The sequence below is a fragment of the Myotis lucifugus genome, unplaced genomic scaffold (genome assembly GCF_000147115.1).
Source record: "Myotis lucifugus unplaced genomic scaffold, Myoluc2.0 scaffold_413, whole genome shotgun sequence".
Taxonomy (NCBI): domain Eukaryota; kingdom Metazoa; phylum Chordata; class Mammalia; order Chiroptera; family Vespertilionidae; genus Myotis; species Myotis lucifugus.
The window spans coordinates 841,387-859,455 of NW_005871461.1; the positions used below are offsets into that span (position 1 = coordinate 841,387).

General features: G+C 39.1%; 1 protein-coding gene across 2 annotated transcripts in view; it reads right to left on the reverse strand.

Annotated features, from left to right (window-relative positions):
* The window catches only part of DMC1 (DNA meiotic recombinase 1), a 30,932-nt gene extending 12,870 nt beyond the window's left edge, over positions 1-18,062 (reverse strand). The window contains exons 1-12 of one of the 2 annotated variants that reach the window (XM_006102431.3): positions 18,029-18,062; positions 16,506-16,597; positions 15,650-15,694; positions 14,607-14,753; positions 13,756-13,838; positions 12,968-13,020; positions 11,915-11,956; positions 9,999-10,071; positions 6,943-7,034; positions 4,967-5,040; positions 4,725-4,839; positions 4,066-4,126 (exon numbers count right to left, since the gene is read on the reverse strand). In XM_006102431.3, coding sequence (XP_006102493.1) covers positions 4,066-4,126; positions 4,725-4,839; positions 4,967-5,040; positions 6,943-7,034; positions 9,999-10,071; positions 11,915-11,956; positions 12,968-13,020; positions 13,756-13,838; positions 14,607-14,753; positions 15,650-15,694; positions 16,506-16,556 — 836 coding nt within the window. In that variant the 5' untranslated portion in view covers positions 16,557-16,597; positions 18,029-18,062. Of the gene's footprint in view, positions 1-4,065; positions 4,127-4,724; positions 4,840-4,966; positions 5,041-6,942; positions 7,035-9,998; positions 10,072-11,914; positions 11,957-12,967; positions 13,021-13,755; positions 13,839-14,606; positions 14,754-15,649; positions 15,695-16,505; positions 16,598-18,028 lie in introns of those variants that run through there. The other variant, XM_023743797.1, reaches the window with a different exon arrangement.
* Between the last annotated feature and the right edge of the window lie 7 nt (positions 18,063-18,069).

Here is an 18,069-nt window from a genome sequence, read left to right on the forward strand (position 1 = left end):
CAGGATTAAAATCCTGGCTCTGTTTTTGTTTTTAAATATATTTTTATTTATTTCAGAGAGGAAGGGAGAGGGAGAGAGAGATAGAAACATCAATGATGAGAGAGAATCATTGATCAGCTGCCTTCTGCATGCCCCACACCGGGGATCAAGCCCACAACCCGGGCATGTACCCTGACCGGGAATCAAACCCGTGACCTCCTGGTTCATAGGTTGATGCTCAACCACTAAGCCACAACAGCCGGGCTAGCTCTGTTTTTTAATTTTGTGATTGAGTAAGTACTAAATACTCTGAGCCTCTGTTTCCTCCTTTATAAATTAGGAATAATAATATCTATCTGAAATACTTGTTGGAGTGGGGACCTTGAGGGGCCTGGGCAAAGGCAAGCTTGAGGGACAATTGGTAGCCGTGGTATTTTTGACTTGCTAAGGGGTAAGCTTACAGATGGAATTTCTGAGAAGGGGTCCAATGAGGAGAAAAAGACAGGGTGAGCATGCTCAAGAATAAGGAAGATGCTCTGAGATTAGGGGAAGATAGTGAGAAAAGAATATTGCCAAAAGAGAAGAATTTTGGAGAAAGAGAAGAGATGGTTTTAAAAAAAGGAATATGTTTAACAAGTTTTGTTAAGTAATTCATCCCTTTTGTTTCCTCCAAAAGTATGCAGAAAAATCTACATTTTTTCCCACATTTTGAGATGGAATTCTAGAGTTTTTTGAGAGCAGGGGAAGGATGGAGCAACATACTGAGAACACCTTCATTGAAAGAACAGGAAGGCCCAAGGAGGCTGAGTGAATTACATAAGATAATGCATGAAAGACCTGGCCATGGTAAGCAATCAATAAATATAAATTCTCTTCATTTTGATGGAGAAGAATATAAGTTCAAATGACAAGGTCACCATTCTGGTAACCCTGGTTTAATATTTTTCTCTAACTATATTGCCTCTTAATTTATGCTAATGATGTTGAATCAGGAGACATCCCTAGAGAATAAACTGACTTCATATTTATGAGACTGCAAATGTCTTAAGATGACTTTTTGTTTTAGCAAGACAAATACACAAATGAAATAAGACCACTATTATGGTCTTATTCATTCCTCATCTTATTATTTACCCTGGTGTGCAGTTTTATAGCCTGACTAGAGGCCCAGTGCATGAAATTCCTGCACTGGGAGGGGGGGGTCCCCTCAGCCCGGCCCATGCCCTCTCACAGTATAGGACCCCTTGCTTCTTATTGCTCCCCCCCCCCCCCCCCCGCTCCTTACCACTCAGCTCGCTGTTCCTTAGCGCTGCCACAGAGGCGGGAGAGGCTTCTGCCACCACTGCTGCACTTGCCAGTCGTAAGCTCGGCTTCTGGCTGGAGCGCACTGACCACCAGGGGGCAGCTCCTGCATTGAGTGTCTGCCCCCTGGTGGTCAGTGCACATCATAGCAACTGGTCGTTCTGCTGTTTGGTCGATTTGCATATTAGCCTTTTATTATATACTAGAGGCCTGGTACACAAATTTGTGCACAGGTCTGGGCCGGCCGGCCAGGGGAAGGGGATGCAGGGGGTTGGTTGGCCACCCCCGATCAGGGGGCGGGGGCCGATCGGGGCTTGGGTGGGCAGGGTGAGGGGCCACGGGAGGTTGGCTGGCCACAGAGTGTGTCATACTGACCGGTCATTCGGTTGTTCTGGTCATTCTGGTCACTTGACTTTTATATATAGAGAGGATATCCTGACTTCTTATCTCTAGACCTTCAATTGGATCATTCTGGTTTTAAAATCTGTATCTGTAAGCCTTGTCTAGGAGCTACTGCTCTGCTATATCACATGGTAGCTCCTTGCCTCTATAATTTTGTTTCTTTTTAATACAATGTGCCATCAAGTATAATGCATGGGATATAAGCCTCAATTATTGTCAGCATACTTGGGGACTCATCCTAATTATAGTGATATTTCTCTGACAGGCTCCAGGCAAGCTGTAGCTTGGAGTTCCTCAACACTGAGAAACAAAGGTATTTTCTTTATGGGAGGTTTTCTAATAGCATTTGGAATCCTTTAGTTTAAAACTGTCTTTTTTTTTTTCATTTAGTGTGGTAATTTATGTGCCTTATATGAAGACATGCATTTAATTTGTATTGTTATAATTTAAAATACTTTAGAATATACTAATTATGGAGAGCCTTGTTTCCTTACAACTCAGTTAGGTGGAGGAGATGATGTTTCAAAGCAGATTCACCCAGCAAAAATACTAGCTTCTGTTACCTTCTCTGGCTCTTTACCTAGCTCATCCTCCTATATAATAAAAGGCTAATATGCAAATCAACCAAACAGCAGAACGACCAGTCGCTATGACATGCACTGACCACCAGGGGGCAGATGCTGAACTCAGGAGCTGCCCCCTGGTGATCAGTGCACTCCCACAGGGGAAGTGCCACTCAGCCAGAAGCCAGGCGCACAGCTGGCAAGTGCAGCAGCGGCAGCAGGAGCCTCTCCCACCTCCATGGCAGCGCTAAGGATATCTGACTGCTGGCTTAGGCCCACTTCCCCTGGGGAGCGGGCCTAAGCAGTCAGTCAGACATCCCCCAAGGGCTCCCGGACTGCAAGAGGCACATTTTGTGCACCGGGCCTCTAGTTTCATTATAAATCTCCTCTCCTCTCCAACTCCTTAAATTATTTCCTTTTTGTCACCTCTCTATTTCTCCTGTCATTGTCTTACTGGAGTCAATTCAAAATGGTTTTATTCTTTTTGAAACTTTCTACAAATATAAGAAAAAAAACCCCTACCTGTGACCTAATTCCCACTGATTTCCTTTGCCTTCTAACTCCAGATAGACAGTGTTGGCCTCTTCATTGTTCCCTCCCCACATCTGAAGAAAGAACATTGCTCTTTAACTTGAACTGTTTTATTTGAATGCAACCCACTGAGCCAATGAGTCATTTTCTCTTTTTAAAGCAAGCCTGAAAAATCTTCCATTTCTCTTCAGTTTAAAATTATTCTGTTTGTGAAGTATTTTATGTCCTATGTATAAAGATACCCTATAAAACAGAGAAGATTGCCTTCACCACTCAATGACTAACGACAATGGGTGCCCTACCAAGACTAAAATTTTGAGTTAAAGGAACATCATTTAGTTGTCTTTTTTTTATGGAGGCAAGGCACATAGTCTCTTCTGTTCACTAGTGAATTTCCAGAATCTTCATATACATTTTCAATAAATATTTATTTAATGAATTTAATGACTGATTTCCCTTTCCTCAATCTTTTAACTTGCTTAATATAATTTGTGTAGTTAGTCTTTTCACATTGGAATCTCCTGTGATCAAAAGAGTATTGAAAAATGAGAGATATATCAAACTGCAGAAGGTGCAGCAATATTCTTAGGGTTAATTTAGAAAATGCCTAATGAGAGACACATTTATTTCAGTACAATTTGCAGAATCTGCACTAGCATATCAAATATCATCTAATATGTATGTCAATCTCCATTACATTTATTTTATAATTGGAAGTTTGGGGAATGTAATAGACAGCAGAGTGACTGCAGTTAATAATAAAAAATAATATATGTCAGTGACTCATTTATCTGCTACTCTCTGATATACTGACTCAGTTTTCAAGTGATATCACTATGTTTTGCAACCATCAGAGTAATAATTGATGGAAGCAAAAATCTTCAATGAATGTTGAAATGATTGGGTGAAAGCTTATCATAGAACAAGGTATTTACACCAGTCTCAAAGTATAACCTCACAAATTACTTGTTGATTACAAAGGGGAAAAGGTCTTTTACAATGCAGAAATTTTGTGAACACCATCTTAATTACATGATCAAACTTAACATCACTAATAATGGGACAAACTGTCCTATAATTTTCCTACCAAAATTATTAAATAATGAGAGAAAAAATCAACCCCAATTTGAGGGACATTCAGAAAAAAGTTTGCCTGTGATCTTCATAAATGTCGGTGTCATAGAAGTCTAACATCAGAACTGATTATATTGGAATTGTTTTCTACTCTACACTTTAATCCTCTGTTATTAACCTTTATGAAATACAAAAGCAGAATATTGGGGCTTACGTCATAGTTGCTCCTGGATCAGCAGTCATTTGATTGGTCACAAACACAGCCACATTATATTCTGCATCAAGAAATAAAATTAAGAAACTAAGATAATGGCAAAGTAAATATAAAAAGTTCTTTGCTTAGATTTCAGAGGTTAGGAATATTGTAGCTTATTTTATAAACAAAATTATATTCCTATTTTTCCTTAATTAAATAAATTGAGTCAAAGTTATTATTATTATTTTTAAAAAATATATATTTTATTGATTTTTTTACAGACAGGAAGGGAGAGGGATAGAGAGTTAGAAACATCGATGAGAGAGAAACATCAATCAGCTGCCTCCTGCACACCTCTTACTGGGGATGTGCCTGCAACCAAGGTACATGCCCTTGACCGGAATCGAACCTGGGACCTTTCAGTCTGCAGGACAATGCTCTATCCACTGAGCCAAACCATGAAGGTTAGGGCAAAGTTATTATTATTACTTAGGTACCTTATTGTATTAGAATCAATATTTTTTATTTTTTTTAAAGAGCGGTATTCCCATGAGAGTAATTTTAATTTTAGAAAATGTATTGCCTCCTGATATTATTCTGAGTTTCTCTGCAAAGTCTACTCTACTCAGGAAACAGTCACAGATGCTATTCTGATAGTGCAATTTATTAAAATCTACCTTCTGAGATTTTTTGGAGTCGTGATAACATCTGGGCCAATTTTTGTTGTCGTTCAGCCAACTCCCCACGACCACTGAAATCCACTCGAAAAAGGGCCATTATCGAATCAATGATCTGCACAGAATTCATGTAAAAATAAATATGCATTTGGAAAGGAAGAAGTTAATATGAATCAGAATCAATAGAAGAAAAATAATATACTAAATAGCTCTGTGAATGAGCAATATTTAAAGGCTTGTACCAACAGCTTGAAGATGCCAGCTTCTTCATGGAACTTTGCTGCTACATAGTCAAGTAGCTCCATCTGATGTTCACCTGGTGGGAAATGCAGTGAGAAAATGTTATAAAAGCTGAAAGAAGCAGAGGCTAAGATCAATTATGTCCTTGGCAGCCAGGCAAAAAGAATCCTGGAAGGATTTCTTTCATTTATCCTCACTCGAGGATATTTTTTCCATTGATCTTTTTTTAAAATATTTTTTTTATTGATTTTAGAGAGAGGAAGGGAGAGGAATAGAGAGATAGAAGCATCAATGAGAGAGGAACATCATCCATCAACTGCCTCCTGCATGCACCCCTACCAGGGATAGAGCCCTCAAACCCGGGCATGTGCCCTGACCAAGAATCCAACTAGTGACCTCTTAGTTCCTGGGTCAACGCTCAACTGTTGAGCCACATCAGCTGGGCTCCATTGATCTTTAGAGAGTGGAAGGGAGGGATAAGGGAGAGAGAGAAAGAGAGAGAAACATTGATATGTGAGAGACACATTGATTGGCTGCTTCCTGCATGTGCCCCTACTGGGGCTGGGGAACCTGCAAGCGAGGTACATGCCCTTGACTGGGAATCGAACCCGAGACCCTTCCTTTCGTGGCTGATGCTCTAACCAATGAGGCAAACTAGCCAGGGCAGGATTTTCTTTTTTTCTTTTTTAAAAATATTTTTGTATTGATTTTAGAGAGGAAAGGAGAGGGAGAGATAGAAAAAGCAATGATGAGAATCATTGATTGGCTGCCTCCTGCATGAGCCTGAAACCTGGGCATGTGTCCTGACCAGGAATCAAACCATGACCTCCTGGTTCATAGGTCGATGCTCAACCACTGAGCCAAGCCAGCCCAGCAGGATTTTCTTAGTTATTTAATTATTTAACTTTATTAAATACTAGAGGCCTGGTGCACAAAAATTTGTGCACTCAGGAGGGTCCCTCAGACCGGCCTGTGCCCTCTTGCAGTCTGGGACCCCTCGGGGAATGACCACCTGCTGGCTTAGGCCCGCTCCCCGGGGGATTGGGCCTAAGCTGGCAGTCAGACATCCCTCTGGCAGCCCGGGAGCCCTCGGGGGATGTCCACTTGCAAGTGGAGAGCAGGCCTAGCTGCAGTCGGACATCCTTAGTGCTGCTGAGGAGGCGGGAGAGGCTCCCGCCACCACTGCTGTACTGGCAGCCGTCAGCTAGGCTTGTGGCTGAGCAGAGCTCCCCCTGTGGGAGCACACTGACAACCAGGGGGCAGCTCCTACATTGAGCGTCTGCCCCCTGGTGGTCAGTGTGTGTCATAGTGACCAGTCATTCCCAGTCGCTCTGCTGTTAGGGTCAATTTGCACATTACCCTTTTATTATATAGGACTAGAGGCCCGGTGCACAAAATTCGTGCACTGGAGGGGGGGGGTACCTCAGCCCGGCCTGTGCCCTTTTGCAGTCCGAGAGCCACCGGGGGATGTCCAACTGATGCAGAGGCAGGAGAGGCTCCCGTCACCACTGCTGCGTTTGCCAGCCGTGAGCCCGGCTCAGGGCTTCTGGCTGAGTGGCGCTCCCCCTGTGGGAGCACACTGACCATCAGGGGGCAGCTCCTGAATTCAGCATCTGCCCCTTGGTGGTCAATGCGCGTCATAGTGACTGGTCGTTCCACAGTGTGGTCGATTTGCATATTAACTTTTATTATACAGGATGACTTCATATTCTGCATTAGCATACATGCCAGGTACTACATTATCCATGTTACTCTCCCTTTCAAAGATAAAGGTAAGAAATAATTTCATGGCATTTTAATATCTAAGCTGGCAGTCAGACATGATGATACAATTTGTGGACTGACTAAATTAATTTGGAGAAAAGTAAAATAAAAAGAGAAAATAACAGTGTCAAAAAGTTGTGACTATCACTCATATAGTAAATCAGTGCTGCCAACCTTAAAACAACCCAAGCTTCCAATTGCATGGGGTTCTTACTAGTATATGCACGTGCATAAAGCACATTGTCCAGTACTGCATCATGGTCTACATTGAAGCGATCAGCAATGTCCCGGAGGCGATCTGGACGGCTGGAAGGTGCCAAAATTAAGGAACTAATAAAGCAATTTTAAAAAAGTTTAGACAACTACAAAAAATAATACTGTAAGGAAATGAACAGAAAGGCAAAACAATGTACCTGCAAAGGTATTCTGGAGGATACTAATAATCACTTCAAATCTACACCACATTTAATTTTTCATAAGTGCCTCAATGAATACCTTAGGTAGTGATAATGGTTAGAGAAATGATAAGGCCGTAAACATTTAAATGTTAAATTATCTAATTTTTACAATAACCATGGAAGCCAGTTGTATGGCCTATATTACATTTTACAAATGAGGACAGGGCAGAGATTAAGCAAATGACTCAGGATATGCGGCAAATCAATTACAAGAGAACAACTAAATATTAAGATTTGTGAATCTCTTTTGTTCTCAATTCTATAATAGATGTATAGGAAGATAATATCACTAAATTATAATCTAAGTTGCTTCAAAGTGAATTAATTCACTCTGTTCATACTCCTCATTGTTCAATATGAAATAGCTTAATACACCATTAACCATGTTTTGCCAGTGAATGGTAAATTTGACTACATGAACCAAAGGGTCAGAAAGGTAACTTCAAAGGTCAGAAGGGAATTACCAACCTTCTTCTAAGGAGTTGTGTTAATTTTCTGAAATTAGTAAATTCCTAGGAAAGCAAATTCAGTGTACCTGCAAAAGCATTCTGGAAGATGCTAATTATCACTTAGATCTATCTAAACTGTAAATGAGTAAAAACATTTTTCACCAGGTCAGTGTTTACAAAACTTGGTTACTATGTAACCAGAAGTATAAAAATTGTGCTTATGCTGAAGGGAAGTTCAAATCAATCTACAAATATTTATTAACTGAACACCATATGGAATAAATCACCATAATCATAAATTACCAATGCAGGCATTATGGTGCATATAAGGAGTCATAAGATAATCCACACCAAAGGTAAGCATAAAACATAATTAAGTAGGCAAAATATAAACATTAAAAAGAAAAATATCAAGAGAGAACCAAATACATGTAAGAGACACTGAAAGAATGAAAACATTCTGAGGCACGCGTGTGTCCTTGTCCCTCCCTACTCGTTCTTGTATAGGACTTGGCTCCTGTTTCTCTTTACCGTTCTTGATAAAATCCAAATTGCCCAAACAATGGTTTCTAATCTGTAAGAACAATTCCTCCCTCTCCAAGAACCATCCTTAAACAGCTATTTCTGAAACTAGCTGGAGCCCAGCTGAGCTCCTCTCATTACAGCCCTATACAACATTCCACCCTCCTTCCCCAAGTTAGAAATTTCCTCCAGAGTCTTCTTATGCCCAGTATTTCCAAATAAAGTATTCTGCAAACACTTCTCTGGTGTTTTTCTTCTACTGGAGTTTTTTTGGGTAGTAAATTTAGAGGATTTATATGATCCAGAAACACTATGAGGTGGTGATAGAGGGAGCAAATACCCATAGGCTAGAAATATACCATGCAAATTTGTATATGACAGGCCAAATGAACATTCAAGAGTGAGAGCAAAATAATGTATCTTCAGAATGCCAGAGCTCAAGTTACCACCTCATTACTTTTCTGATAAAATGACTTGAGTAGGTACTCCAGGAAAACAGAAATAAAGGAAAGATTTGGGATGCAAAAAACAATAATGAATAAAGAAAAGGAGAGTCTTAATAGTTAAGTCTAAATAATTGAAACTCTTCTTTTTGTTTATCCTTCACATCCAGATTTCCTCCTACTTCCTCTATCTCCATGGTTTCTTCTTTTTAAGTCCTTCTTTCTAAATACTGGCATACCCCAAAGTTGTGTTCTCAGTTCTCTCTTCTCTCTAAGTTCTCTTGCCCCCTTGGCTATTACATCCCTATCTCGGGGTCCTATCCCTTTCTTAAGCTGAGTCCAATGTTTGCAATTGTCATTTGAATGTCTTCCTGTACCTCACATTCAACACATTAAAATGAAAAATCACCTTTTCTCTGAAACATGATCTGCTCAATTCTGTCATTAGCGTCATGATTCTCCCGTTATCTACACAAAAAACCTTGTGTGGTTTCTCTCACCTTTCCTTTGTCTACCAAATACAGTCATCAAGTCCTATCAATTTTCCTCCCTAATATTTCTTGTCCTTTTCTTTTTATTCCTACTGCTTCCAACCTAGATCAAGTTCTCACTACTTGCCTAGAATATTGCAAAAGTATCTAATTTACACTCACCATCCATCTGGTTTTAAAGCCCTTTATGTCTAAGACCCAAATCACCTTACCAGCCTTGCATTCTGGAATACCTTCCACTTCAAACAAATTCTTTGTTATCTAAATAGGTTCTGCCCTTTTCCCTTCTGTGCTTGTGTTCCTTTCATACATTTCCCCTTATTTTGGACCACACTCTGAGTGAGTCAATAATCTTCTAATTATAAGTAAAACTGGAGGCCCAGTGTAAAACATTCGTGCACTTGGGGTGGGGATGGGGGTCCCTCAGCCCCGCCTGTTCTTTTGCCCTCGGGGGATGTTGGACATCCTTAGCGCTGCCAGGCTTGTGGCTGAGCGGCACTCACCCTGTGGGAGTGCATTGACCACCAGGGGGAAGCTCCTGCATTGAGCGTCTGCCCCCTGGTGGTTAATGCATGTCATAGCGACTGGTCATTGCACTATTTGGTCGATTTGCATATTACCCTTTTATTATATAGAATATTTGGAGAAGAGGATTAAAAATGAATATGTATTTTACTCTCATGTATTTGTTTTGTCAATTTCACAGCAAATCCTTCCAGAGAAATGAAATCTTTTTAAATAAAAAGTGATTTGAGACCTTGACCAGCAATTGTTTTCCCCTTGGCTTTTCTCATTATTGCTGGTTTCCGAGATGATTATAAAAACGATATATTTAAACAAACTATTTTATAGTAACAGTACTATATCACACTACTCTGACAGCAAGTTGTTTAAATAAAAAGGTTACAAAGTATTTTCTGTATCGATGAAGATAATCTTTCCTCCTGAGTAGCCACCTGCTCCTGGAAGTTGAGCTGTCACTAGGAAGCAATTAAGAGTTAATTAATATTAATATGAATGAATACACTTTATACAAATAAATATATAAATTAACTTGGGATTTATGCTGGTTGCAGTTCTTTAGTTAAGCTAGCAACGAATCATGATCCTTTAGTTTCTAATCAGCATGTTATATTTTTATATTACTAAGCAATGGCAAAATTAAAGCATTCTGCCAGCAGAATAGTAATTCAACAGAGAATGTCAACATTTCTCACATGGGGAGATATTCACGAAAGATAGTTCTCCTAAAAAATAAAAATAGAATTTACTAACTTTCTTCCTACAAAAAATAATCACAAATATAATTTATGTTGTATAATCCATTTAATATTTTGATTAATTTTAGTCAAAATTTAAAATGCATTTTCTTTCTTATGTAGTGGTAGCTCATACTAAGGAATTATTTTACATTAAGTACATGCATTATTTCACTTATTTTTTCAAAACAACTGTAAATTTGGTACTATCATTATTCCTATTTTATTGATGGGGACAATTAGGAAGGTGAAGCAACTTGCCCAAGTCACACAGCTATTAATGGTAGAGTCAAGAATGAAGCCAGGTATTTTGGTTCCAGAACCCCTTTCTTACCCATTTTGCCATGCCCCTTGTACTTAAGTCAAAGAAATGCACAGTAATGTCTTTGTGCAAAAGGAGGTGTTTTACTTACTCTGTTTTAGAAAAATTTATTTTTAAGTCTGTCTTAGGGCTAACCTTACTCCATGGGATTCTAGGCCTCAATAGATTTTGTGACATTCTTGAAGATACAACATAGAAGATAGAATGGGAAAAATTGAGACAGTGAAACCCTCTCCCCACCAACACACTCATATACCCACTTACCTCATCCCTATTTCCATACAGGTGTTCAGAGTGCAGCATATCACCTCAAACATCACACATTCAAAGACTAGCTTTGGTATCTGTGTAACTATGGGCAGTTAACCTCTCTGAGATTTATTTTCCTTGTAAATCTGTTCACATTACATGAGATTATATAAAGTATCAGGCACGCCCTAACTGGTTTGACGCAGTGGATACCAGTGATGGCGAACCTTTTGAACTCGGCGTGTCAGCATTTTGAAAAACCCTAACTTAACTCTGGTGCCGTGTCACATATAGAAATTTTTTGATATTTGCAACCATAGTAAAAAAAAGATTTATATTTTTGATATTTATTTTATATGTTTAAATGTAATTTAACAAAGAAAAATCAACCAAAAAAATGAGTTCGCGTGTCATCTCTGACACACGTGTCATAGGTTCGCCATCACGGGGATAGATCAATGGCCTGTGGACTGAAGGGTCCCGGGTTTGATTCTGGTCAAGGGTGCAGCCTGGGTTTTTGGCTCATTCCCCAGTAGGGGGCGTGCAGGAGTCAGCCAATCAATGATTCTCTCTCATCATTGATGTTTCTCTCTCCCTCTCTAACCTCTTCCTTCCTCTCTGAAATCAATAAAAATATATTTAAAAATAAATAAACAAAGTATCAGGCACAAGTTAGTAAGTGATAGCTATGATTATTTTTGTTATTATTATTATTTGTTGTTGTTGTTAATCCTCACCAGAGGATATTTTTCCATTGATTTAGAGAGTGGAAGGGAGAGGGAGAGACACAGAGAGAAACATCGATGTGAGAGAGACACATCGAATGGTTACCTCTTGCAGGTGCCCTGACCAGGGCCAGGGATGGAGCCTGCAACTGTGGTATGTGCCCTTGACCATCATTGAACCCGGGAGCCTTCAGTCCGAGGGCTGATGCTCTATCCACTGAGCCAAACTGGCTGGGGCTTTGTTATTACTGTTGTTATGTATTCTTACCACAGAGTGTATGAGAGAGCTGGGTTTTTCCAGTACGAAATTCTGTGAAAATATAGAAAACAAAAACACATAGTTAATTTTTAGATATTTTCATAAATAATAAAACATGGCCTCAGAGTATAGTTTTCTTTTCCAAGTGTCAAATTTTACACATAAAGTACCACATCATGAATGGATTCTGCATATATGAATACCAGTAGTAAAAATAACTTTTAAAGGTATTTTTTCACAGAACTGACCTTTAAAGATTAAGTTAAACAAAGTTTTCCTCAGGAATAGTCATATAAATGAGAGTTTAAGACCCTACCTACCATAGGAGAGCCTGGGGTTCTCCCACTGAACTGAGATCCTCAAAGGGGAACTGAAGTAGTCTCATACTGGTGGTATGCCCTAGCCACCAAAACAGCAAATTCTCTCTGGAGGAAAACTTGCCCTCTCACCACTTTCGGCCCACTGAACTCCCACAGATTAAAGTCAAGCAATGATCTCACAAATATCAATACATATACAAGACAATAAGCCACTAAGACTAAGTTAATAAAAATAGAAATAATGAAAACCAGATATATTTTTCTAAGTCAACAAAAACATCAACTAAACAACATATTTCATTCCCCCAGGGCTGCAAGTACTGGAATTGTCAGGCATAGTATGTAATATAGTTATGTATGAATCGTTTTGAAGAAAAAATAGAGGATGTAAACAGGGAAGAGAAAATCTACTATGTTCACTCAACATGCATTTCTTAGAAATAAGATCTGTTTCATTATTCAACTATCTTTTGAAAGAATGCAAAAAAATTCTACTATCTTCTATAGAAGTCAGAGATGAAACAATGAAAAATGTCAGTAAGACCCATCTATTAATGTTGGAATATATTTTAATTATAGCATAGAATAATCCTGTATTATGAGAATTGATATTTAAACATAAGTTCTAAATTAGATATAATTTACTATTGGTTGTTTATTTAATTATATACATATGTTTGTGTATATATATGTATATATGTATAATTCTTCCCCAATAACAAAATATTAAGGTTCTGCTTACCTCCAAAAGCTTCTGTGATTGCCATGCTTTCAATTCCACCTCCTAGCAACTTACTGGATATAGAAAGCAAGCATTAGTAACAGGAACAGAAACAGAGAAATCAAGAAAGGAGAAAGCATTAATATCATTTCTTTCTATATCTATCTGTCTATCTATATCTATTCAACAGGAACAGGAATTCTTGGCTGAACAAATGGTACACCACCTGTTAAATTACAGGTTCTACTGTGTGAAGGCTGGTGGATCAACAGAACAACTTGTAAGCCCTGCTGTTCTTATTTCTGGTACCAATAGGAAATGGGCATTATAAGCCTTATGTCTCAGTTCTGTTCTTTAGAGATGAATTGGAGTTGACTAAATAGTCTTGTTATTAACTGGGTTTTTCATATTGTGCTGGAACTATGTTTCTAAAAATCAACTAATTATTCAATTTTTAAAAAATATACTGAGAAACATGAAAAGTAGATATTAAGAGAAAGGAAATGATAAGTTAAACTATTTTTTAAATTATTTTAAAATTTAGTTTAGCCTAATTTAAAAAATTAGGCTGATTCCAGAAACTATATATTTTTGCTCTGAAGTTCTTGTAAGAAATTTAATCATTTCCAGAAGTAGCTTAAAATTTATTTGCTACAGTTGCCTTTTGAAAAAAAAACCACACAAAAAACTACTTCAAAAGAAGAAGCTATTTCTATTACCTTTGGTAGAAACAACAGCCAGATAGAGAAAAATAAATATAGTATTTCAAAGACTGTGCTTAGTGGTTATAAAATATATGAGATACACACTCAAATTCCTGGCTCCCAGTGGTGATATGGAAAACCATTTTCCTCTTCTCACTATACTCAAATGCAGTCAAGAATCCTGGCTCCTTCAGAAAGACAAAAAGGAAGGTTTTTAAAAGGGTATAAGATGATGGTTTTAATTTTAAATACTGCCGAAAACTATAGACTTGGTTATCAGGATCATTATTTGATATAAGGTATAGTTCATTTGTCTTTGAAGGCAGCACAAGGTCATGTTTAAGAATACAGGCTCTTGAGCCACCCTACCTAGGTTCAGTGGCCCCAAAAGCTCTACACAAAAGCTTGAATCAAAGCATATGTTTTTGCTTGGAGCCTGACAGCAGCATGGACCTCTCACTTTGTGGGCTCACTTGCAAGGTATGGGTTTGGCTCAGCTGCCACAGTGAGCATATTCTTGGTCCTATCTATCTCAACTGTATACATCCATTGTCAGTCTTTTTCTAACCCAATGCTCTCTTATCAATTGGTCTATACCAGGAGAAAGTAACTTCTTTGGTGCTGAGTGCATTGCAACAGCTATGATACATTTGAGAAGACAAAACAAAAATAAGGAGGAGGAATATAAAAAATAAAATAAAAAGGAGAAGAAAAGGCAGAGAAAAGGAAATATAAAGAGACAAAAAGGAAAGTTTGGTAAAAATAATTACCTTCATAGTGTTCTAGGTCTCTTAATCCTGCCTCAATCTTTCAGAAATTAATCGGGGAGAATAGTACACTATGATCTATAGTAACTTAAGAGTTCCCACAATGGTTTCTAGTGTTCATAATAAAAAGGATACAGAAACTCACAGAGCCCTTCTAAGCTAAAACAACAAAGAATGGATTTTGCTTACAATAAGTTTGTTGGCTGCCTCTTTAATCTTGTCCACTTTTGCTTCTGAGAGCCCTTTGACATTGCATAGGGCTCTTCTTGTTGTCATTTGTATCCCTTTGATGGTACAGATTCCTACTGACTTCAGTTTTTTAATGTCAGCCACGTTCTGTAAATAAAAGAATAGAGCAGATTGATAAAATACCAGCCTGAAAAATTCCCATAGTATGTCATACACTTTTGTGTCCATCTCCTTCCACCGTGATGCCAATTTTATACAAGCAACCAGGTGGAACCCACCCACCATGTAGCCAAATGTTCTGGAAATACGAGTAGAACATACCCAGCACATGGCCAAATGTTCTGGCTGTGCCCTGATTTCCCAAGAATATTAGTGGGACCATGGCAATGAAACAAGGAATTCAAAAGAAAAGTCTGTTGGTAGAAAAGCTAGCTCATTTATCACACATTCACCCCCTCAGTTCAGCTCCTTCCTCCTACAAAACTTCATTACTAATATATTATTTTAATTTTTTAAGGATTTTCCCCCCTCTACCCTTGGTGAATGCAAATAACTTAATAACCAAAGGACCAGAATTTTCTCTTGCTCCTATTTTCTAAATCTAACCAAAAGAGATTAAATGTGAGGCTTCAAAAGATAATGTCACAGAAGTTTTCTATCAACTAATTGCTGTTGAAGTTCATTCAGTTTATTCACAGTCTGGATTTCTGTAAACATCATTTACTCTAATCATCTGACACAGAAGTGAATTTTCTGCTGATGAAGACAGTAGGTGCAGAGAGCTTGGAATACCCCCAGTTGAACCAGTGGTTCTCAAACGTAGGCAGTTTTGCCCCCTGGGGATACTGGACAAGGTCTGGACAAATTTTAGTTGTGCTACTGGATATAGTGAGTGGTTAGGAGCCAGGATGCTGCTAAACACCCTACAATGCATAGGACAGCTCCCCACAACAAAGAATCGCCCAGTCCCAAATGTTCAATAGGGTCAAGGCTGAGAAACCCTGAATTGGACAATTTCACACAGCATTAAAAAATATACTTACAATTCCATGTTTTTGTAACAGGTCAATGTCTTGAAACAAAGATTCCTAAAGGAGAGCAAACAGAAAAAAATGAAGTTTTGATTATTCATACTACATTGTTTAGCACCTTTTAAAGAGTTAATTCAATATTATGGTCACTCCAAATTCCTAAAATTCCACTTCTCCAGACAGAGAAACGATCAATAATACTTTTACAAGCACTTTGTTACATACTTAGAAGAGCTAACATCCAAAGAGGTAGAAAAATCTAACAGTTTTGTCATGGTCTAAGACAGTGATGGTGAACCTATGACAAGCGTGTCAGAGGTGACACGCGAACTCATTTTTTTGGTTGATTTTTCTTTGTTAAATTGCATTTAAATATATAAAATAAATATCAAAAATATAAATCTTTGTTTTACTATGGTTGCAAACATCAAAAATTTCTATATGTGACACGGCACCAGAGTTAAGTTAGGGTTTTTCAAAATGCTGACACGCTGAGTTCAAAAGGTTCGCCCTCACTGGCCTAAGACCTTCACCCACAGGAATGGAACAACATTTAACCTATTTTAAAATATGTTTTCTCAACCTTCTTCCCCACTATATCTTGCACTTCTTCCTCTGCCATGTGTTACCAGTATGCACAGGAACCAGTGTGGCCATACAGTGGTTGATTTATTGCAATTATCCCATGCCAGTTGCTAAGTAGCTAATCTTAGCACCCCTTGCTAAACAAGTTGTTACGTATTTGTAATATTGCCCCTCTCTAGAACTAGGTTTTATTTCTATTCAGTTTCTAAATATCGTTGCTAACAGAGGGAACTTCATTTTTGTGGCATGACTGTCTGCATATCTTTCAATATTCTTGCCATACCTCATCATCTTGGAATCCTGGTTCCTCCAGCACAACTTGATCCTCCTTCATACTGAAAGGAGAGCAGCAGAAAAAAACAACAACACCCAATTCTGGGAAAATAAGAAATATGATTTAAGAAGTTGTCATAGATGATACAGTACACAATCCTGTGCCCAGAGGCCTCCTGGATTTTACTTCTAAGTCCAGAAGGATAATTAGAGAAACATTTAGTTTGGAATGGCTTGGTCGGCCGATATTCTTTCTGCTGAGCATGTGGCATTATCTCCTTCGTGAGGATGTATGTGGGGTGGGGATTTGAGTTTCTTCTCTCTCTCCTCCAAACTGGTCATTTATTTTTATATCTTTTGATTTCCTTTAGCACAGCTAATTATGACTGTCTGACATCTTTTTTGTTATCTTGAAATGTTATCTAGAATTGCATACTGCTATTTAACCTTTCATGTTTAGGTTAATAACACTCTAAGAATTTGACCTTGTGTCGTTCTTCCTGTATCCTCCCTGGCTCCTAGAACTTAGTCTACCCTCAATAGATAGATTTTATTTTCCTCATAAAATATGAATACCTTTCTGCTAGTTAATTATGAATGGGCTCTCTTGTAACATGTATCTTTTTGCTTCATAGAAGATTAGGTGTATTTTGTATTTACTAATTTTATGAAGATTTAAAATTACAGTGGCTACTCTCTCTCTCTCTATATATAATAAAAGCATAATATGCTAATTAGACCAGGCAGCCTAACGACCTTCCGGATGTCCTTCCGGACAAAGCCAGAGTGTGCAGGCCGAGCATATAATAACATTAGGGCCAAGAGACAGAATCCAACAGCCATTTAACACTGTAGCTGTTGTTTTAAGACCTCAGGAATCTGCCAGCCATGGCCGTATTTATTAGAATAAAATGTGGTCCAAGTAATTTCTTTTTTGGGGTCTATTCCGTCTCCTCACTTAATACTAAGTCGGGGGTTGGGGCCTAGCAGAAGGGAACAAACCGCTGGGAGAGGTGTGGCTGCCGCCACCTACACCGCCCAGTTACCGAGGAAACGAGGCCGTGGACTGGGGTCTCCTGGACGCTGTCCCTCAGTTAATCATATACATTATTCCCCAAAGTTCCACAGACTGCCCTCCCGGACGAAAACAAAAATCACCCATTTCTTCTCCCCCTGAAAAAACGAAAAGGCTGTTCTCTCTCCTTCTCAAGTAGCAAGTGAGGGACTGAACCGCGGGAGGGCTCCCGGCTCTCAGCCTCAGGCGCCCAGGCGGCCATGCGGGGGCGCGGGTGCGGGGAGCGCGGGCCGGCACCCTCAGCCGCGGCCTGGCCGGCTTGGCGGACATTTTCCTGACCGATTCCCTCAGGGAGGAGGCTGAGGGTCTGCAGGACGCAGGCCCCGACCGGATTTAACATCGGAGGCTGGAAATCCCTCCCGGGGCGAGGCCCCTGCAACCGCCACCGAGCCTTAAGCACGAAGGAACCCAGGCGCCTTCCCTCAGATTCTTCACACGCGTCCTTTTTTGCTGCAAACCCCGCTCGTACCCACAGTTCTTCGAGGTTCTTGAAGTGAAT